The sequence below is a fragment of the Pleuronectes platessa genome, chromosome 14 (assembly GCF_947347685.1).
Source record: "Pleuronectes platessa chromosome 14, fPlePla1.1, whole genome shotgun sequence".
NCBI classification, from domain to species: Eukaryota; Metazoa; Chordata; class Actinopteri; order Pleuronectiformes; family Pleuronectidae; genus Pleuronectes; species Pleuronectes platessa.
Window position 1 is genome coordinate 7798703 of NC_070639.1, and position 20173 is coordinate 7818875.

Consider the following 20173-nt stretch of genomic DNA (forward strand, 5'->3'; position numbering starts at 1 on the left):
CCAAAGTCTCACTCGTCGTGATTTAGCAAATTATTGACATGGGGCTCGACTACTCTCCAAAAAACGAAACTGCCCAACAGAGGCATGTAGATCAAAAAATGTCCTTCTCCTAAGAGGAATGTCAGTGAACCTCTGTGCACAATAGAGAAAGAGGAGTGGTTATGTGGGGCGATTACATGATGTGGATTATGTAATCACATCCTTGGCTGTGGATCAAACCAAATGTTTGAACTACCTGAAGGAATGTGCCGTTTCTCAGACAAATTTGGACGCACTACACAGCCTCTTATCAGAATTTATTCAACATCGAGAGATATTGCACCTTGGACATATTGTGGCGCTCTTGAATCAACGCAGAGGGGTTCGAGCGAAGTGCACCGTGTGTTGGCGTTCTGGGTGTGGCTCACTGAGCTGGCACTGCTCTGGTTCCACATTTTATTATGTGGCAACGCTGTCACTCCTCATTGCAGCGTTTCGTAAACTCTGTGCAGATTATTCAATGACGGCGCACGGCCAAATAAAGTTTCTACACCGCGGACCAGGCCACAGCTGTATAAATACAGAAAGGCCAATACAAGGGTTATAGTGGTGCTCTGTAGATGAGTTGGAGAGAGAAATGCCAGCCTCACCCTGTGTCCCGGCTCACAGAGGCTGCAGTGTCTGCGACGCGTGTGACACAATGATGCCCGACACTGTCTCACCCGCAGCTGATCCCTCTGTTCAGAACACGTCTATTTTTATTAGACTCATAAGAGCTCAGGTATTTTTATGATAATGCGAGAATAGATAAAAGGATTTTTACATCCGTTGTGACTGCACGCACAAGATTAAGGGATCTTCACTGGAGAGGTATGATTCAGATCGTGCTTTCACCTTTGTCTGTTGTTGCCACAGTGTTTTTAGTGGAAATGCATGGACTCTGTCACACTATGTCGTCTCGCTTCTTTCCTGGAGATATATTATCTTGGTGTAGATCTTATCATATTGGGCTCTGTGGCGGCAAAGGAAAGTGATTGACATGGAAGAAAATGTCATTAACAAGTTATTTGTCTAACATTTGAATGGTGGCTTGTGTTTCTTATCTTTCTCTTCGTCTCTGGATTGCGTTGGCAGAACACGCAGTTTCACTGAGAGATCTAATATTTCAAGTTTGGCAAAATGTTGTCAAGTGATGACAAGCCTGTTATGTTAGAAAAGCAATCTTGTTATGATATGTTTGTAACTGTGTAAAAGTAATTTCTGATCATTTCTCAAATTTCTTGTTGTCTGGTGTTTTCCACACGTTTGACATTGCGCGGTTGATGGTTGTGTACCAGCAAATGTTGACTTCCAGTTGTTGACTTGCACTTGTTTGTCTGCTGATCTTTTGGATTTCTACTGGAGGTCAAATGAAGAGTCGCTGTCTGGAGATGGATTTGTCGTCTCTCAACCTTTGACCTCTGGGATAGTGTGAAGATGTGAATGTCAGAGGTCGAGGATAAATCCTGAGATAAGTGTCTTGTGGACGTCCCGCTCATTTGTCAAGCCGGAGGGTTTCCCTGTTAGAACTCTGGATACCTACTGCACCACATTGTCTCAGGGCTCACCCATTACAAGGACTGTGAACTACACTGTTTCCTTACTTAACCTCAGTTGCAGATTTTTGGTTATCTATTTGACGTCATTCTTGTCAACTCAAGTAAACTGTGGTATTCACAAATGTCAGACGAGCATCTGCTCAGCGTAGTTCAAAGACAGTTGAAATATCAAAGTGATGATTTTTTATATTACTACTTCAGAGAAGTTATTCCTAACCTGTACTCTCTGTAAAGAGCTTGTCTGGTGACGTTTCGTGCTCAGTCATATGAGTGCTCAGCTGATTCCAACAGACTACAGTAATGTCCCGAGGCCTTTAAGTCCAAAAATAGCCCTTTTTATTTTCTCCTCTCTTCAGCTATTGCCCCGAACCATAAATGATCATTAAGAGAGATGTGGTGGTAGTTTTGATACACTGCAGCTCAGCTTATTTTCTGGACCTGGCTGCCACTGCTATAATCTTAAAACGTTTTGACCGTGTTCCAAGCCACACAAGAGAGGGCATTTTTTATTGCTGCTGCTTTTATTGGGTCCATAAGTTTGTAATATGCCAAATTGGTAAACGCCCATTTTAGTTTTTCACCACTGGGGAATAAGAATGTTGGAAACCCCTGGTGTGAGATGACGCATGCTGTTGGGAAAGTTGAGGTGCTTCCCATCCAGTTAAATGGTGTCAGTGGGGTAAGAAGTGCTCAGAACCAACAGAGTAATGTAAAAATACTGTATTACAACTAAAGGTTCTGCATTCAAAACAAACAGTATCAACAAACAGCAAAAAACACTATTTTAATAAGAACATTGTAGCAAAAACACATTTTGATGGTGTAGAAGTATTCTCGTGTGGTGATGAACCTACAGAGAAGTGTCCATCCCCTCGGCTTTACAAAGTTTTGTTGCATGGTTCAGGCTCACTGTTCTCATATGCATTGAATTTGGTTCCAGTCTGAAGCTGTTTTCAGTGAAATATAAATGTCTGAAATATCGCTGTGCACCACCAGCTCAGCACCACCAGCTCAGCACCAAACCACAGACAGATGCAGTTAGCAGCTAGCTGTTAAAGACAGTGCAGTATTTATCATTTTGGGACCAAGAACCCGGCTGAAAAATACCTTTGTCAAAGTTATGATAGAGTTGCTAGGTAACTTGTGTATTTTTTTACTGCGTATGATGACAAGTTTACTATCAATAAGAAAATATCAGTGTTTGGTTAATAAATACCGTAAAATTGCCAAATAATCTGTTACTACAGGTTTAGTACGAAGGTTTTAAAGTAAGAGAACCTAAAAAATGGCCCCTGTGAGTGTATTCCATAATTACATTGTGTAACACTGATGCATCGACGCACATGCACCATGTTATTGACGTAGGATTCTTCCAGTTGGGTCATGAGATAGAGCTATGGGATTGGGAGATGATAGCTGGGATTGGGAAAAAGAAAATAGAGTTGTGCTACATCCATTTTAATTAATGGTTGATGGAATGTATAAATCATTTGACCAGTTACTCATATAAATCAATCTGAGAAATGATAACGCCTAAACCCGGCAGGCAGTCATATTTATTATTTTTTATATTAAGTTAACTCATTTCAACTCAGGGTAAAAATCTCAGAAGTCAGTTTAAGATTTAATTGTTCTATTATGATCCCTTGCTTGTTTCCTTCACCTGAAGCAACCGACTTGAACCCATTTGATTGACAGGCGGTCATATAAGGCGCACCTACATGCATCACACTCTCAGCAGGATCTCCGGCGGCTCCGCCTGAGGTGACTGGCCTGTAAGAAATCAAGTGTTCATGAGTAGAACGATCCATTACAACATGAGAGCAGGAAGGATGTGAGGCAGACTATATATCCTCCTCACTGTCACTGCTGTGGAGACTCTATGCGCTGTAGCTGTTTATCACTGTTTATAGACCTTATAGACAGGTTCTCAGTGTGCACACAGCAGAGAGGTAATATCGGGCCCGCAGGTTGAGACTGGGGCCGTTGTTTGGTTTCGCAGGAGCAAGAGCGAGCAGACGTGTTCCGGGGAAAGTGATTTGCTGACTGTCACACCCCAGAAATATGACTGAAGGTCTGTGGGACCCTGTTTCTCTGCTCAAAGCTCTGGTTCTCCGACAGTGGAGCCTTGTTTGGTTTTCAAATGTCGTATTTTCAGTCATTACTTTTATCATCTGTTTGGGCTCCTTTTATGACCCTGGACTTGAAAGACTAAAGGTTCCTGCAATTGCTTGATTTTGCGATGAGTAGAAAATGATGCAAACAGATGTGGTTCAATCCCACCTTTTTTATTTTTTTTAAAAGAAGAGTGTAGTTGTTGTTGCCCTCTGCTGTTGTTCCTGCTGTGTGAGAGTGAGCGAAGGGCCGACAGTTGTCTGGATTGTGCTTTCACTTTCCAGCTCTTTCACTGCCTCTAACACACAGACCCCCCCCCCCCCCCTTTTTATTGTAATTTCCTCTCATACACATACACCTCTCTTTTCTGCTCTGTCTCTCGCAGGGATCAAGAGACCAACCGGAGGCTGAAAAATGTGAGTGAGCAAATATCAACCATGTCTTCTGTTTGTCTCTTTTCCAGATGTTTGAGTTGTGGACCTGTTTGAATCCTTAAACCTCGTTTATCTCCAGTTACTGATGTATTCAGGAGAGAGAACAGTTTATTTGTCTTTACCACATTTTGTGCCTCTGTAATGATCAAATTCATCACATGTACAATCATGCACTTACATTAACTTTTAGATGTCCAACACGAAACTTTCAGTGAACCATCAAAATATCGGATTCTTTATTGCATTCTTTATTGAAATTAGTGTGAAGGGTTTAATAAAAAAAGATTTTCCTCCAGATTCTGTGTGAGTGTCACACTAAGAGATCACATGGACGCCTTGCACAACCTGCACGCTGAATCCAAAGAGTAATGTGATGAAATTAGACAAGTAGAATTCCAATCAGGCTCAATATGTCAAAAGACAAACAGAAAACTTGTAAAAGTAAATAATTGATCAGTGTTATTTACATTACATTAGTCATATGAGTTTATTGAAGGGAACAGACGACCTTCTCCTGCACTCAATACCAGATCAGGTGCCTGGGACAGTAACTACAATGTGTTTGTGTCCACAAAACAAATTAAGAAAAAAGAAAAAAGAAAAAAACATTTGATCTGCTTTCATCTTGGTGAAATGTCTTCTTCCTTCATTTGGTTTGGTTTTAAGGTCTCTCCTGTAAGTTGTCAGTTGTAACAGAGACGTGACATAAGAATGAGGATATTTATTCAACACAGTTTGTATTCTCTGTGGTATTTTTTCCCATCTGGTGATATTAGTCATAGGTTGTATTTAAAGTATCATTTGCAAGTGATGTCTATGCTGGAAATAGGGCTGGACAATTCAATTATATCGAGATAAACATTTTCATGTCAGTAGATATAGATAATTATCTCGATAAATGTCACTTTCTTATTTAATATTTGCTCCTGAGTGACTGTGGTAGTTTTAAACTCTTGCGATAGTTATTAATGTTGTTTATTTGCTCAGCCAGATCAGGAAACACTGTGTCTGTCATCACAGCCTCGTCGCTGATCTCCTGCGTGTTTCTGCTGTGCACTCCAACTGCAACAATAATCATTTACTTTGAACTTGCATGGCATCAACCCAAAGAGCTGACATGTCGGTCTGAATGGTTTCATGTGTGATGGGGGACCAGCAGAATTGATGTAGTGCGTTGCGTGTCCCCGTCCGGCCGAATAATACACACACAAACAGCAGCAGGGCAGAGTTTTCTGGATGAGCCTGGAAACTAGAGGGTGATGTGACCCCAGCTCATAACAATCACCTGCTTTTAGCACCGCACACAACATCCACCAGTGAGGGCATAAAGGTATCGCTATAATCCGATTGTGTTTGATAAGAACTGGATTTCTCTTACATGTCTGTTTTCCTCTCTCCAGGTGTTGATCACCATTTTCTGGCTCGGCAGAAGAGCTCAGTGCGACAGAGTCTACGATGGACCTCACCTGAACTTCAAGGCGTTCGAGGGATTATTGGGCACAGCGCTGTACAAGGTAAACACACTGTGCACTTTGAGCTGGCTTATCCCTGCTGTCATGAAACAAAAAGCTTAATTTTCCACCTTGAAACCAGGAATAGCATGAATGAAATCCTCTTTTACAACCAGTGCACAGAACATTTCTATATCCTCCCCGGTATGTGGACTATGCCGCGGAGGAATGAGCGTGATAGGCCGAGGCGGCCGCTGATCGCTGGCCACGAGGGGAAACCAAAGTTAGGTTAAGTCACAAATGACCCGATCCCTCGACTCAGCTATTCTAATCTTGTTTACAGCGCAGTGCACAGGTCATGCCAAATGTTACCACGTTCTTTCCCCGAGGAAGCACGTTTCCTCACCCTACCCCGGCTCATGCCAGTGTTGAATTTGACACTTTGCTTTCTCATAGATTTATCGCCGGGTGGCGTGCGAGGCCCCCGTCATTCAACTCACTACAGGAGTTTTTCAGTTACTGTACGCCTTGTACATCTAGCCGTGTTAATCCAAGTTCAGTGGCAGAGGCTCAGCCTGGGTTTAGTTTGTGGATTTGTATTGTCTGGGAGTCTTCGGGTGGATTAAAGATCTGAAAATCATTTTCTTTTAATGTGGTTGACAAGTTTTTGCTTGTTTATAGCCGTGCTGGGTAAGTGTTTATGGCGTTTGTGTGCAATGACATTCTTCTCATGCAGTAAACACAGTCATCAAGGGTGCATGGATCATGGCTCTGGTTGTTGAATAGAAAACAATGAGGTTATTCTATTCAAATTGCATCGTGCTTTCCCCCCGTATAGACCGTATGAAAATATATATTTACAGTAGCTGAGTCGGCACGAATGAGAAGAGGAGACAGCTCAGAGTTCACACTCTAACTGGGAGAGCTCCCATGCACACAACACACCGCAGAGCTAAATATTGTAATTGGCACGCCATTATCTGACTGTGTGCTTGTGTGTGTGTGAAAGGCTCTGCAGGAGTCGTCCAGTCAGAAAGGCAGCAGCGTCAGAGACAGTGGCTTTGGAGATAGCTGGTACTCCGAGCGAGAGGAGCTCTACCAACTGAGAGAAGGAGGAAGAGGAGGAGGAGGCAGCGGCGGCAGACACAGGAGAGACGACTCCCTGGACAGTTTGGACTCCTTGGGATCCCGACCTCACAGCATCTCCTCCGACATCACCCTTAAAGGCGGCAGCGAGGGTAAGGAGATGTGTTGTCATTTGCATTCACAAACAAACAGGAGCACATACGTACGTATATAGACAGTCTCGTGCTAAACTGAAGAACTTCTTCTACTTCCCACTCCCAATTTAACTTGTATTTATGGCATTTAGGAAGACGCAGCATTGTTTTTGCCTCAGTAGATTCTCATCAAAGAATTCTGCCTTTTTCTCAAATTGTGTTTGCGCATCAATATTTGTGATCCAGTTCGTCTGTCTTGAACTTCAAATATTTGAAATGGGAAGATATGCTCCACCAGAGCCAGCGTGTTGACTCCCATTTATGAAAACAAATGCATATCGCCCTCTAGTGGTGAGTTTTTGACAGGGAATATTTTCAGTAAAAATTCACCCAGGTTCAGAAGGAGATGGATAACAACACTGAGGCTTGTCTGGTTTCATGACAGACTTGTAGTTCCCTGTAAGAGAGTGAAGTTCTCGTCAGTGAGCGGAGGGGAGCAGTCCCACCTCCCCTTCGTAAAGAGAGAGCAGTGAGACATTCCACAGTCGTCCACACCAGCTTGTAAATGAGGAGGCCTCTGCTCCCCACCCTGCACCCCTCTGTTACTCCTTCCATGTCATGCCAGAACACACAGCACACTCCCCTCAATCTTTCCCCTGTTCTCACCTCGTTTGTCCTCTTCGCTATGACTCCTCACCTCCAACAGACATCCGCCTTCTCCTTCTCTGCCTCACAATCATAACCTGTCTTCTTCCCCATGTTTGTCCCTCGCTCCTGCGTCCTCTACCGTGCTCCAGGTTGTTGCAGTGACACCGAGGCCGACTCCGTCTTCAGGATGGCTGAGAACAAGGACGGCCTCAGTTACCGCCGGTCAGTCGTCATCACGCCCAAGATTGCCACCCAGTTCAACCAGTTTCTGCCCAGTAAGGACAAAACTTCGGGTTATGTGCCCGCTCCTCTGAGAAAGAAACGGGCAGAGCGCAACGATGACAACAGGCGCAGCTGGGCCAGCCCCGTATTCACGGATGATGACGGCAAACTCACCAGGTACAACACACACGACAGTAAAGTGTTTGAAGGTGCCGTTTATAATCTTTAACTTCCCTCTTAAAAGCATCGTAACAGAAAGTGATGGGTTCAATTTTACATCGTGGCTGTTTTTGTCTCCATCTTCCTGTCACTCTCTGTGTTTGTGCTGTCTCCAAATGGTCAATGGTGTTGTTTTTAATTTTGCTCTGGCGCAAAACGGCGATTTCCTCCGACTGCTTTGGAAAAAGTCAAGTGTCCCAGCGTTCCTCGCCCGACGCTCAGCTACAGTGGGCGGACGAGTACGAGAGCGGCAGTGAGTCAGACGCAGACCGGCCGGACCCGGATCTGGTTCTGGACGATCTGGCCAGCAGGCGCTTCCATAGCCCCTCCCCAGCTCCCCCCACCAACTTCGCCCTGCCCATCAGTCCCCAGGCAGGAGGGAGGGCAGCTGAAGGTGGGAGGGGCTCCTTGCCCAAGGGCACTATGGCTCCCACTGTGGCCGCTCAGCAGAATGTGGCCTGCCTCAGGTCAGAGAACACGAAGCTGCGGTGTGACTTTGATTTGCCTGCGTGATGACGTCATTGCTTCTCTCACCCTCAGTTTGCATGGTTAACTGTAACCATGAGTGGTTGGTCATAGTGTGCTGCATCTAACAGCTCTGAAGTCTTGGGTTTGTTGGTTTCCGTTTGACTTGTGTTGAGTTTTAGCCGCAGCACGTCCTCATTTGCTCCTTCTGCATTCTACCCGCTTGGAGGAGGGATTTGAGTCGGCAACATATTTCCTCAAATCATTTTTTGGCTCCTGTACAGTTTGGTTTTTGAGCTTGCGTTGGTTTGCCATTTCTTGCGTCATCTCATTTGAAGTGCTCGTGGAATGTGCTCCTCTCTGCGTGACTTTTGGTGCAGTGAACACAATTTTGACACGTGTCGGTTGGCCTTCTCCCTCGAGCAGCGGTGGCGGCATCGACGGCGGGGAGCCGCGGCCGCCCCACCACAGCTCCGTGAGGGTGGACCACGGCCGAGCCGTTAGGACCGACAGCCTGTTCGGGGAAATTTACGACGACTCGGAGGATGAGGACGATGATGTGGGCTATGCCGACCCCGTCCAAGATGATCTCTACAGCCGCAAGATGGGGGTCAAACCGGAGCCTGTGGGTAACGTGTCTTATGACAAGTTCTTACCCAAGTTCTGGACGCCTGAGGAAGACCTTCACTTACAGAAGATCAAACTGGGCTCTCAGACGAGGCCCTGGTATAAGAAGATGCAAGGCTTCAGGTGTGTGAGGGCGTTGTAACACAGCTCACTGCACATGCACACCTAGGCTTATAACTTCAGAAAGAATACATTTTCTGCTTCTTGCATTACCTTTTCCGACTTGACACACTTAATCCTGCCATCCTTACTTGCATGCCAGTTTCACCTGTACACTGTCCGATTGGAAATGTGGTCTGCTCAATCAATTCTTGTTTTTCTTTCTCCTTCCCTGCTATCGCCTCCTCTCTTTCCCTCTCTTCCTGCTGCCTTCCTCTGTCCCCTTCTCCTTTCGTCAACCCTGCTGTAGCCCTAAGAAGTCCAGTTCTTCGTCAGACGATTCGGACTGTGACACCGGTCCTCGGCCCTCCTCCGCCCCCTCTCCCTGCGGCCCCTCTCCCTCTCACTCCCAAACACACAAGGCCTCGGCTCACACCGCCCTCGTTGTGGGGAAAAGGTCGATACAGCTGCACGATTGTGACAATGAAGGAATGTTTTAGAGCATTCAGATTTAATTGGAGTAATATCAGCGGCTGCATTTCTGATGAGCTGCTTCCTAATATACTAATCATATAATACAAAGAAGAGCTACTGCAGTTTCCCTAACATGCATCATTAAATAGACGGCCTCTCCGCAGTATCATATCTTAATTACTGCCTATTCTAGTGAAGATTTAAAGCAATTATATTCAGATTCAGATTTCATAGCAGTGTGATTGTAAAATCCGGATTTGGTCAATATCTTTTGAATCAAATACCACCACTTTTGCTGCTTATTGTATCTTTTCCTCCTTTTCTTGCTCTTTCATCCAGTTCACAAGCATGCACTCATCACCTCTCTGTCCTTTCTCTCCTCCTGCCCGCCCTGCAGTCCTCACATCCAACCACACACTCCCCCACAGCTCCCCGAGACACAGCCCCCTCTGTTACAGCCTCCCCCTCTGGTGTTCCCCCCAGTGGACCCCACCTCAGGTCCCAGGCTGGTCAAATGCGAGAGGTGGCCTCTCCTGGGGCGCCAGGACCCCCGGGAGCCGCCAGACCCTTTTGATTATGAGGGCATGTTCCCCGACCTGGAGAACGACGACATGTTTGCCAGGCGGACCCTGGCCTTCCAGTCCAACACGGACCTGGCCATGGTGAAGTCTCAGCTGCCCCACAAACGCCGCCTCTACACATCTGAGCCGCAAATCAATATCATCACCCAGCAGCACGGCCGCGGCGGCACAGAGGAGATCGACTTCCCTGACATCGAGCAGGACGATGTGGTGTATCGTAAGGAGAAAACCCAGCAGACCCAGCGACCCCTCTCGGGAGCCCCTGATAACTACGCCCCCATGTCCATCCCGGAGCCGTGGGCTCTGCCTCCTAACCTCAGAGCCAGACTCCTCTGCCCGCCGTGCCCTCTGACCCAGGAAGCGGCAACAAATAAAGAGGATCAGGTTGAGATGGAGCCGCGTCCTAAAACGGATGACATGCTGATTCGTAAACTCGGAGCCTGTTTTGATCAGAGCCAATCAGCCAATCAGATGACTCCCTCAGTGCCTTCTTCCTGTAGCGAAGGTGACCTGCAGAGGTGGCAGGCTATCAGGGAAGCTAGCAGGCTGAGATATAAGAGGAGGCTCTTGTTGGAGAGACTAGCTGCTCTGAAGCTGTAGACACATGTCGATACAACTGTAGCTTCTCTTTACTTTGTAGGTCTTGTCTTCCATTTTGTTTTCTTTTCAGTCTTTAGATATCCTGTCTGATGCTGAGTTGGTGTGGACAGCATGTTTTTAAAGCCATTGCTGTTAGAGATGAGAGTTGTACCAGATTAAACTCTCGTATCTGAAAACCACTATCAAATGTTTGCATTCACTGGATCAGTTTTGTGTGTTTCAACAGAAAATGCAGCAAAGGACATGTGGTGAAAATTCACTACAGTAGTAACCCTGAAATACTACATGGTTTTTCTGCACAGTGAATATATGGTATATTGTAAGTGCAAGTTTTGGATGTCCAGGTTTCACTTTAACCCCACAACTCATGTGTATTTTGAAATGTGATTTATGAGCAAAACAGCATAAACTCATTCAAGTTGTTTGATTCATGATGAGTTTTTGTAAAGAGACAAAATTCTACGTTTTATTTTTTGGTTTACTTTTTCCCATCGGACCGAGTTTGCCTTTGATTGAAAACAATAAAGAAGAGAAGAGAATTGATGAAGTTGTGATACGTTGCATTGAACTGGCCGTTCGTTGAACTCTCATAACTTCCACAGGAACGTGGCTCTGAGTTGTTTTTCCTCCACACAGGGAACTTCACACTGACATGTAAGGCTGAAAGTGCAGTAGCACGAGCGTGTGGAGGAGCCTCGAGTAATATCCAGACATAACCTCCCGAGGACTCTGACTTTAAGCGGCGCAGTTAAACGTAGCCTTGTCCTTGGACTCGACACAAAAAAACCTGTAGAAATTCCACACGGCTTTGAACGAAGGTGCAACTTGCGGACTCCATAGTAACCCGGACACAAATCTGCGCCACAGTGTTTGCACACGCACAGACACACAAAAGCATTCACAAAGCAACCATTTAACCCCAGTCCAGCCCATCTGGATTTACTTCACATCCATGTGTAAGAAACCACATTTCCAGTGACATCATGTTGGAGTCTCCAGAAAGGAAGCATTGTTTCTGGGGTAGAAAGATACGTGTCAACGCAGCTCTCCAGTCAAATGTCAGGGAACGGAAAAATGATCCTGCACAGTAAGGATACTACTGTTATAAACAGCGGTGGGGAGAGTACAATAAACAAACAAAAACGTACTCAAGTAAAAAGTATCACATTAACTTTTCTTAAGTAAAAGTAAGTATCTGCTTTTAAATGTGCTTAAAGTATTAAAGGCAAAAGTACTTGCCGTATGTAGCCTATTCTCAAATCCAACAATAAACAACATCATTACTGCTGAGTCACGGCAGTGGACTTTCTGTATACATGTTATTTCTTTGAAATATATAAATATCACGGAAAATGTACTTGAGTAGAATGTACAGATATTTTCTATCTATCTAGAAGAACAGAAGTGGAAAGTAATGCAAATCAATCTATAAAGCAAAGGAGAACCATGAATAATATATAAAAATATATTTAAACACTTAAGTTCTGTAATGAAGTAGATACACGTAGTTACATTCCACCACTGGTTATACACACATTTAAATTTATATATATTCTTCTACTCAAGGCATTTTACAGAGTTAGGTTATGACACTAGCTCCCAGTGATAGCAAGCACCTGCTGACAGTGGGTGAGGAAAAAATTCCTATTAACACACAGAGCTGGACTCATGGTAGACGGCTGAGCTGTGTCGACTGGACGTGTTGACAGGAGAGAAATGAGGGCGAGAGAGAACAGGAATAGATGTTTATCATACAATGATATTCAATCACTATCAGACTGGAGGATGAGCTATTTTAAGAGTCACACTGGCCCTCTGCTCTCAACCAGTCCTTTCTCCATCCTCTGAGTCCAAGGCCACTCTGCAGCAAAGTGACTCTGTTTGTCTGTGGTTCTGTCTGGTTTCCTAGAGAGCGCCAGACGCCAGAGAGTATCGACGGGTGAGTTGATGCGGGCTCGCAGGAATGTGGCACGTTTGCATTTGCTCTGGTCTCTTACAGTCGCACACCCACCCCCATACCCCCCGCTGCCTCCTGTGCTTTTGTGCTGCTCTCCTCTCTCTCTCTCTCTGGCTTCTAAACGCTGACACACAGCAACGTGTATTGCATGGTACAGGGCCAAGTTCAGGGGTTTTTTTGGGGGGGAGGAGGGTGTAGGGTGCAGCTCCACAAAGCTCTACTGACAAAGAAACAAAGCAACAAAACAAAAAAAGATAGAAGGATGCGTACAATAGCAATACGCTAGGTAATCCATCCACCCAAACTGCAGTGTGTCCCAGAGAGAGAGAGAGACGTGACCGAGCAGGGGTCCTAACACTCTGGTCGAAATATGAGATGTGTGTAAATCTACGCAGGTGAGTGATGTTGTCCGTAGGGTGGTGAGCTTTGACTGACGTTGCATGATAGGAAAGGCGGTGACATGTTTCCACTAACCCTCTCACCACTGTTGTGTGCGGTCGACCCGTGTGCTGTGTTTGCAAAACTAACGCTTGGTTACAGGACAGGTTGGATGGGAGGTGTAAGGTGGATTGTATTCTCATAATGTTTTCTGCAGCTTAACTGAAGGAGATGGTGCATGGAAACACGTTAAATGCTGATTGGTCTTTAAACAAAATTTACCTTTATCTCCCCCACAGGAGCAAATCAACAAGTGATATCCAGGACGACTCCGCCATCAACCGGCAGGTTCGCTACGAAGAGCTGCAGAAGCAGCGCGAGAAGATAAAGGCTACTGACGACAGGTGGCAGGATGTGAGTTTTAACTGATAGATAGATAGATAGATAGATAGATAGATACTCTATTAATCTCGTGGGAAATTCATGTGCGTGTGTACCGCTCCAGGACATCTGTTCGGTTTCCACCATTCTTGTTGTACAAATCAAAGACAAGATGACTCAGGCAGAAAGATGAAAAAAGAGTTGTGATTTCCAACACAGATAAGGTTGAAGTGAAAGGTGAGTGCGTGGATCTGTGTGGCGACCAGGGGAGCAGGTGTTGTGACGCAGTGAAGCGGCCGCAGGGTGAAATGAGAGGGGTTGAGACAGAAGCCAGACACGGAGGAAGTCGCTGATTGGTGCAGCTCTGCCCTATGGCTACGGACTGTCCTCATTTCCAAATCACAGTGTCAAAGGCAGGAAATACTGTCAGTACAAGTTACAGAATTAATATGAAATGACGATGTGATGTTCTGATCCGAGGTAATCAGTTTACAATTCGCTTGTTCCTGGAAAATCGGCTGCAGGGCTGTGATATTATAGACTAACGCTCCATTACAAGTGCTCAAGTGAAGAATAACATACAGTTATCCACATGTGCATGCGTGGCTGTGCCCCACCAGGTTTATCAGCAGTGCGATTGGTGTCACGACAAAATAATGGAGTCTCAAAGCAGCATTTAGGTCACACAGTCCCCTAATGCACAGGGGAAGTGAGCCGGGAGGAGCCTGTGGAGCTCACAAGTAGAACACCTTCAAATGTTACCCTCTCTCCTTTTCTGTCCGTCTCCTTTTCTGTCTGTCTCCTTCTCAACTTCACTGCGCAGTTAGCCACGCAACGCAGCCGGTCTGTTTCTATCTAGATCTAGGTGTAGGGTTAGGGTTAGAACTTAGAATCGGACCGAATTGATGCATCAGGTGACTTGAGTCTGCTTTTTTACTCCAGGACCTGAGCAAATGGAAGAACCGGCGCAGGAGCGTCAACTCTGACATCGTGAAGAAGAAAGAGGAGCGTGAGAAGGTGGAGGAGATTACCTACGGCAGTAACAGGAGGTCCAAGACCTTCAAGGAGATGCAAGAGGAGAGGTGAGGAGGAATAAGAACACCTGGTTCGGTGGTTTTGATAATGCTTGATGATAGTTCGTGGTTTTTAACTTGGAATTAAACAAGGCTCACTGAGTTTCTTCCTGTTTTGCGTCCTGTCTACCCTCGGAGGTGGATCCTTCGCTGAGGTAAACCAAAGAGAAGGTGTGAATGAGATGTTTTGCAGATTTGAGCACAGAGAGTCTCTCAGTCATTGTGGAAATGTAGTTTAATCAAGGCTCTCAACCTGCCAACCTGCCCCTCTTTTACTGCCCCACTTTCCTCTGCCCACTGCTATTCAACTGTGCTCCCCCTCGTCTCTCATTGCCCTCCCCATTCATCTCCCTGTGCCCATCTTCGTCTTTGATCCTATGCATCACTTTTTTCCCTTTTAATCTCATCACCTTTCTTCTCCTCTGTCCGGTCCACAGAGACAATACAGGGAAAAAAAGCTTTGGCAGTCGTCTCGGATCTCTGGCTTACCTGGACGACGAGGAGGACGTGTTTGAGAAACCCGTCGCCTCCCCTCGTACCCGAGCCCTCCCCGCCAGGAGCTACACTATTGACACTCCTTACAATTCTTTCGAGCCCTCTGAGCCTTCTCTGAAAGAGGTCGACCCCCCCGCTGCCTCCCGAGCCACGGGCAGGGCCGCTTCCCCTCCCAGATCACGGGGAGTCGAAGTTGTGGACCGTCCTGCAGGCAGAGACACCACGACCACCATCACTCCCAGCCTCCCTCCCTCCAGCCGGGGCTCTCTCCACAACTCTGCTGCAGGTGCACCTTTACAGAGGAGCGCCTTCTCAGAACGCAGCAGAGCCACCAAGACAGAGGAGCAAACCACGACCGTCGTCTCAGAACGCAGCAGAGCCACCAAGACGGAGGAGAAAACCACGACCGGCGTCTCCTCCTCCGGAGCCCTACAAAAGGTGGCAGAGCCAAGACGCCCATTGTCGCACGCACAAACGGAGGTGGAGGCCCCCTCCCCTGGTTATCTGTACAAACAACAACCGCAGCCCAGCTCGATGGAACCCAAACCTCCCGGGGTGTCTCATGTTTCCGCCTCCCTCCCCAGGAGCTACCAGAAATCGGATAGCGCACGTCTAACCTCAGTTGTCACGGCGAGGCCCTTCGGGACCCAGGCCTCCCGCATCACCTCACTTCCACGAGTCTTCGCAGTAAGTACTAGAGGATTTTACAACCAAACACTAACTACCAGTGTGGCACTGAACTAAGGGCATCTAGAGGAAGGGCATCAATGTTTGCCTCTGGGATCAGGTGCCCTTTTATTTGTCTTGAGTGCATCATTGTTACCCAACGATCTGATTACTGTGTGAATAATGGATGAGGTCAGTGTTTTTATAACGCTTACTACTAGAGCAGCTTTTTTCAGCCTTCTCACATTCATTACAGTTACAGCAAATGCAGGTTTAAAGGGCTAATTTCGTAATCATCAGCCATTTGTTGTTCAATAAAGTTTTACATTCTTACGGCCCCGATCATTCATTATAACTCTGCATTCATCCGTGACAGATGGGCGACCCTCACAAGCGCGTCAATGGCGATGCCTCTAACAAGTCGTCGGTGCCGAGCCGCTATCACGAGTTCATGACCCCCGAGGAAGAGGCTCGCTCCAGCTCGGCCCACAGCAGTGAAGATGAGGAGGAAGAGGAGGAGGAGGAGGAGGTAGATGTGACATGGGGCAAGACCGCGCCGAAGAGTTTCACCTCGACTCAGAGCACCTCATCCGTCCCTGCTCCTGCAGTCAGGAGAGAAGCTCCAGTCAGGAGAGAAGCTCCAGTCAGGAGAGAAGCTCCAGTCAGTCCTGCTCCAGTCAGTCCTGCTCCAGTCAGTCCTGCTCCAGCCAAAGAAAGCAGCCAGGTATTTAATTACCTGCTGTTGACACAACAGATCAGCTGTTTTCTTTTCTCCTGCATTGAAGGCATTAAAAAATAATGCGGCTTTGTTAACATGAATTGTATTTAAGACTCACTCTGACGGGGAATTCTCACAATTTGACGTGAAACCTAATGCATAATAAACTATTTTATTTTCTGTATAATTTGCTGTGATGTTGAAATTAAAGAATCTCAACAGGTTAATTTGCAGTAATAAATGATTTATACAAGGCTGCGTATTTATAGAAACATAACCTGACATTCTCTCCTCTCTCCTGGGTGATGGAAAGTCAGCCCCAGGTTTTTAATGCTTGTAGGAGTGTTGTCGTTCATTTCCACTCACCTGTGCTGGTGTCTGGTTTGTAGGAGAACTACTGCGACATGCGGATCAACCTGAACCAGAAGCCCAACAGCAGCAGAGACTTTGGCTTCCAGGCAGCCTGGGACTCAACCGGAGCTCGCGTCACGACCATCGCGCCAGGTAACAGACGACCTTCAGAGAAAAGGATTATAATAGTGTAGGAATAATGTTATTCAAAGGCAATCGGGCAACGTTAAACTTCTATATCCCCAGTGGTTAAACTTCAGACTGACAACGGTTATATCTCACTCTGGGCTCAAAGATTCATGTTTCTCACATTGGGAGCTTTTGTACTTTACAGCTGGGCTCTGCTGGTTAGTCGTCAGCAGGTTTTTTAGTCCACTTTAGAGGCAGTGCCAGACTTAAATAGGGCAACATCTATCTGGGTCAGATCTGCTGGGCCTGAGCCTCTTTTCACTGATTCTCCACCTCCACATGACTAAATGACTGTACTTTTCCATCACATACGTATGTACTCTGTCACACCAGCATCAGCGTTCAGTGTGTTTAAGCCTGTTGTATGTTTATTCCATCACGTCATGTTTTGCTTGTTACCTTTCTTTTCTATTTCATGTCTTTACGTATAAGAACAATAACATTTCTATAAATGTGCCAGTGTTAGCCAGCGGGCAGATCTTGAGGTCTTTGCCGACGGTGTTTAAATGATGTGTGAATTATACTACACTGTAAAGTGCTTGGAGTGGTCATCAAGACTAGAATGCTCCGAACATCCAAAACAGACCATTTATTGTTATTTGGCACAAATTACTGATGCAGATCAAAGAGGCACAGATGAAATAAGATATTATGGTCTGTAAATGGTCTGTATTTTATATAGCGATTTTCTAGTCTTGATGACTACTCAAAGCACTTTACAGTCATCCACTTCCACACACACATGTAGTGCATCCATAGGCAGCAATTTTTCAATTAGGGCTGACCATGGACACTTTGGCAGGCTGATGGGGAAGACTGGGATCAAACCACCGACTTTCTGTGGTTTTCAACTTTTTCTCTTCGACAGTTAATCAAACAGTATTTATCTCCGAATTAATAAGTGGGACATTAATATAGATAGAAAGGCAGATCCAAAATCCAAGACCATTTTCCCATTCAAGCGTGGAAAGTGTTTTGTTATTCAGTAGATTTTGTGGAAGACCCTATGTGTTATATATGTCCTTGCATTGAGGTTATGGCTTTACAATGTCGATCTCAGTAAATTGAACTGTTACCACTATGACAAAATATTGTCTATGTCAGTTATTCAGCATCTTACCAAGGTGTGATAAACGTATCCCTCTGTGTGGCGCAGGCAGCCCGGCTGAGATGTGCCAGCTCCAGCCCGGAGACGAGGTGCTGACGGTGAACAGCCAGCAGGTGGCAGAAATGAGCTACACAGACTGGAAGTCCTGCATGGAGGAGGCACTGCAGGACGGCAGTCTGGTCATGGATGTTCGCCGTCACGGCAAAATCAGTGAGTCATCCGACCACCGTGCGCGTGTGCGTGAGGTTGACTTGAACCCCTTTGAGGGTCACATTCCCGGACTGACAGTCCCACTTACGCAGCGTGCGTTGCTAAACAGTTTTGACACTTTAAATTGGTGCGTAAACTATTGTGAAATCATCCATGAATGATTTCATGACAGTGAAACGGTGAAGGACCCGTGAGGCTTTTCCTCGTCTAATGAAGAGAAACTGTTATTGTGGGGACCTCTGTTAGTCCTCCCTGGAGTCTTTTTCCCACCCTATGTTTCCATAGTCTTCTGGTCATTTCTTCTTTTTGTTGCCTTTTGTGTCTCGTTCCTCTCTGTTCCCCTGTTGAGAGCTGACCCTGCTCAGGCCCACGGTTCTGTGAGAGTGCTGTTTTCACAGTGTTAGTGCCACAGGCTTCTTCTGCATCAGTGACACCTTACAAACGTGATAAACCACCCGCAGTAGCTCACCTGCACTAACACACAGTTCTGGGTATAGCAGTGTGGTTGTGTCCGGTCGTTGTGAGTCTGTTGTAAACATTGTGTGGGTTAATGGAAACTTCATGAAGCTGCATGGTTGGGGAAGGTGGGTTCTCTGTCACTCCCTGCTGCTCTCTATAACAACACCATCACACAAACCTTGTCCCCGGCTTTTTAGTCTTCTTCATGCAAGTAGACACCTCTACACCTCTAAGTCAAATGCTGTATTTCACATATACAGACCAACACTCATGCACAAAATGCTTTTTTTTTGTTTTGCTGTGCATACACACATCGTGTGTTTGTGCCATTGCATTGTCTGCGTGCAGACTGGGACAGAGACCAACCTTCCCTGCCATTTAAAAGCCATAAGACCATCAATCTGACCAGTACGGATCATCCGATACTTCTAGGTTCCCCTGATTCAAACACTGCAAACTCCAGCCTGGATTTCACCTCGCGCATGACCTCGGAAACCCTGCTGCCCAAAGAGCTCACCGCCAAACCAGTAGTCGTAAGTTACCCAGTACCACCCAGGTTGACTCAGGTTTGGTCAGATTTTAACCTGTCATTGTTCCCGGCCCTGTGATTTTCTTCTTTTTTCAAAAATATGTGGACATTATGTCTCTATGCAGGATTTGGCTTCAAATGGAGTTAATGGAGGTTTCCACCAGAAGCCGGTGACCATGAGGAACAAAGGTAAAGAACAGAGGGCAAAATCTGAAATCAGTTTCTGTAGTGAATATAATTTTGTTGATGTGGGAGAACGTGGCACTCAGTCGAGCACATACCTCCGCTGAGGCCCAACAATCCCCTTAATTTAAATCAAGATCCACCATATTTCACACACTCATAGCAATCAGTTCCCTAAATGATCCGGATTTTTTTTTTTTTTTTTCAAAAACCATGACTTTTTCTCTGAGAAAATAGGGAAAATATTGAAAAATGCATTGTTAATCCACATCCCGATTTGGATCCAAACCAAAATGTATGTAGTGCATCCTTCCAAACAAATAGTCCAACAAACGGACAGGGCTGAAAACAACTACTGTGGATAATATTCATCTTTATTGTCCGATACATTTTAAGCAACATGTACTGTGTGTGAAATTCCTGTTAAAGCGTTATCGTATTTTTCTCCTCTGGTTAAATGTGTTTCTCTCCTCACTTTATCCTGTTCTCCATTTCTCATGTAGAGTCAGACCCCATATCTTTGAGAAACTTACAACGGCGATCAGAGTTTTTTGAACAAGGTAAAAAGAAAAAAAGAACAAGCACTGACCGAAGAGGGGCGGGCTTGTCTTTATATTCATATAACGTCGGTGTAATCTGTTGGCTGGGTTCTCTGTGCCTCTGTGTCACTTCTGCGTCTCTGCTGAAGTTCTCAGCTTTCCAAGGGGTTATTGCATGTTCCTGTCCGCCTCATGTTAAATGCAT

General features: G+C 45.8%; 2 protein-coding genes across 10 annotated transcripts in view; both read left to right on the top strand.

Annotated features, from left to right (window-relative positions):
- lmo7a (LIM domain 7a) overlaps positions 1–20173 on the top strand; it is a 48056-nt gene that overhangs the window by 18388 nt on the left and 9495 nt on the right. For 6 of the 9 annotated variants that reach the window (XM_053439324.1, XM_053439327.1, XM_053439333.1 and 3 more), the window contains 14 exons: positions 4078–4108; positions 5527–5640; positions 6587–6815; positions 7595–7844; positions 12642–12671; positions 13367–13481; positions 14391–14530; positions 14959–15703; positions 16059–16406; positions 16790–16904; positions 18097–18258; positions 19066–19250; positions 19372–19435; positions 19933–19989. In XM_053439324.1, the coding sequence (XP_053295299.1) occupies positions 4078–4108; positions 5527–5640; positions 6587–6815; positions 7595–7844; positions 12642–12671; positions 13367–13481; positions 14391–14530; positions 14959–15703; positions 16059–16406; positions 16790–16904; positions 18097–18258; positions 19066–19250; positions 19372–19435; positions 19933–19989 (2585 nt within the window). The remainder of the gene's footprint in view (positions 1–4077; positions 4109–5526; positions 5641–6586; positions 6816–7594; positions 7845–12641; positions 12672–13366; positions 13482–14390; positions 14531–14958; positions 15704–16058; positions 16407–16789; positions 16905–18096; positions 18259–19065; positions 19251–19371; positions 19436–19932; positions 19990–20173) is intronic. The other 3 variants (XM_053439326.1, XM_053439328.1, XM_053439325.1) reach the window with 3 other exon arrangements.
- LOC128455629 (LIM domain only protein 7) lies at positions 8266–12634 on the top strand. Its single transcript, XM_053439354.1, has one exon. The coding sequence runs from the start codon at positions 10136–10138 to the stop codon at positions 10730–10732; it is 597 nt and encodes a 198-aa protein (XP_053295329.1). The 5' UTR covers positions 8266–10135; the 3' UTR covers positions 10733–12634.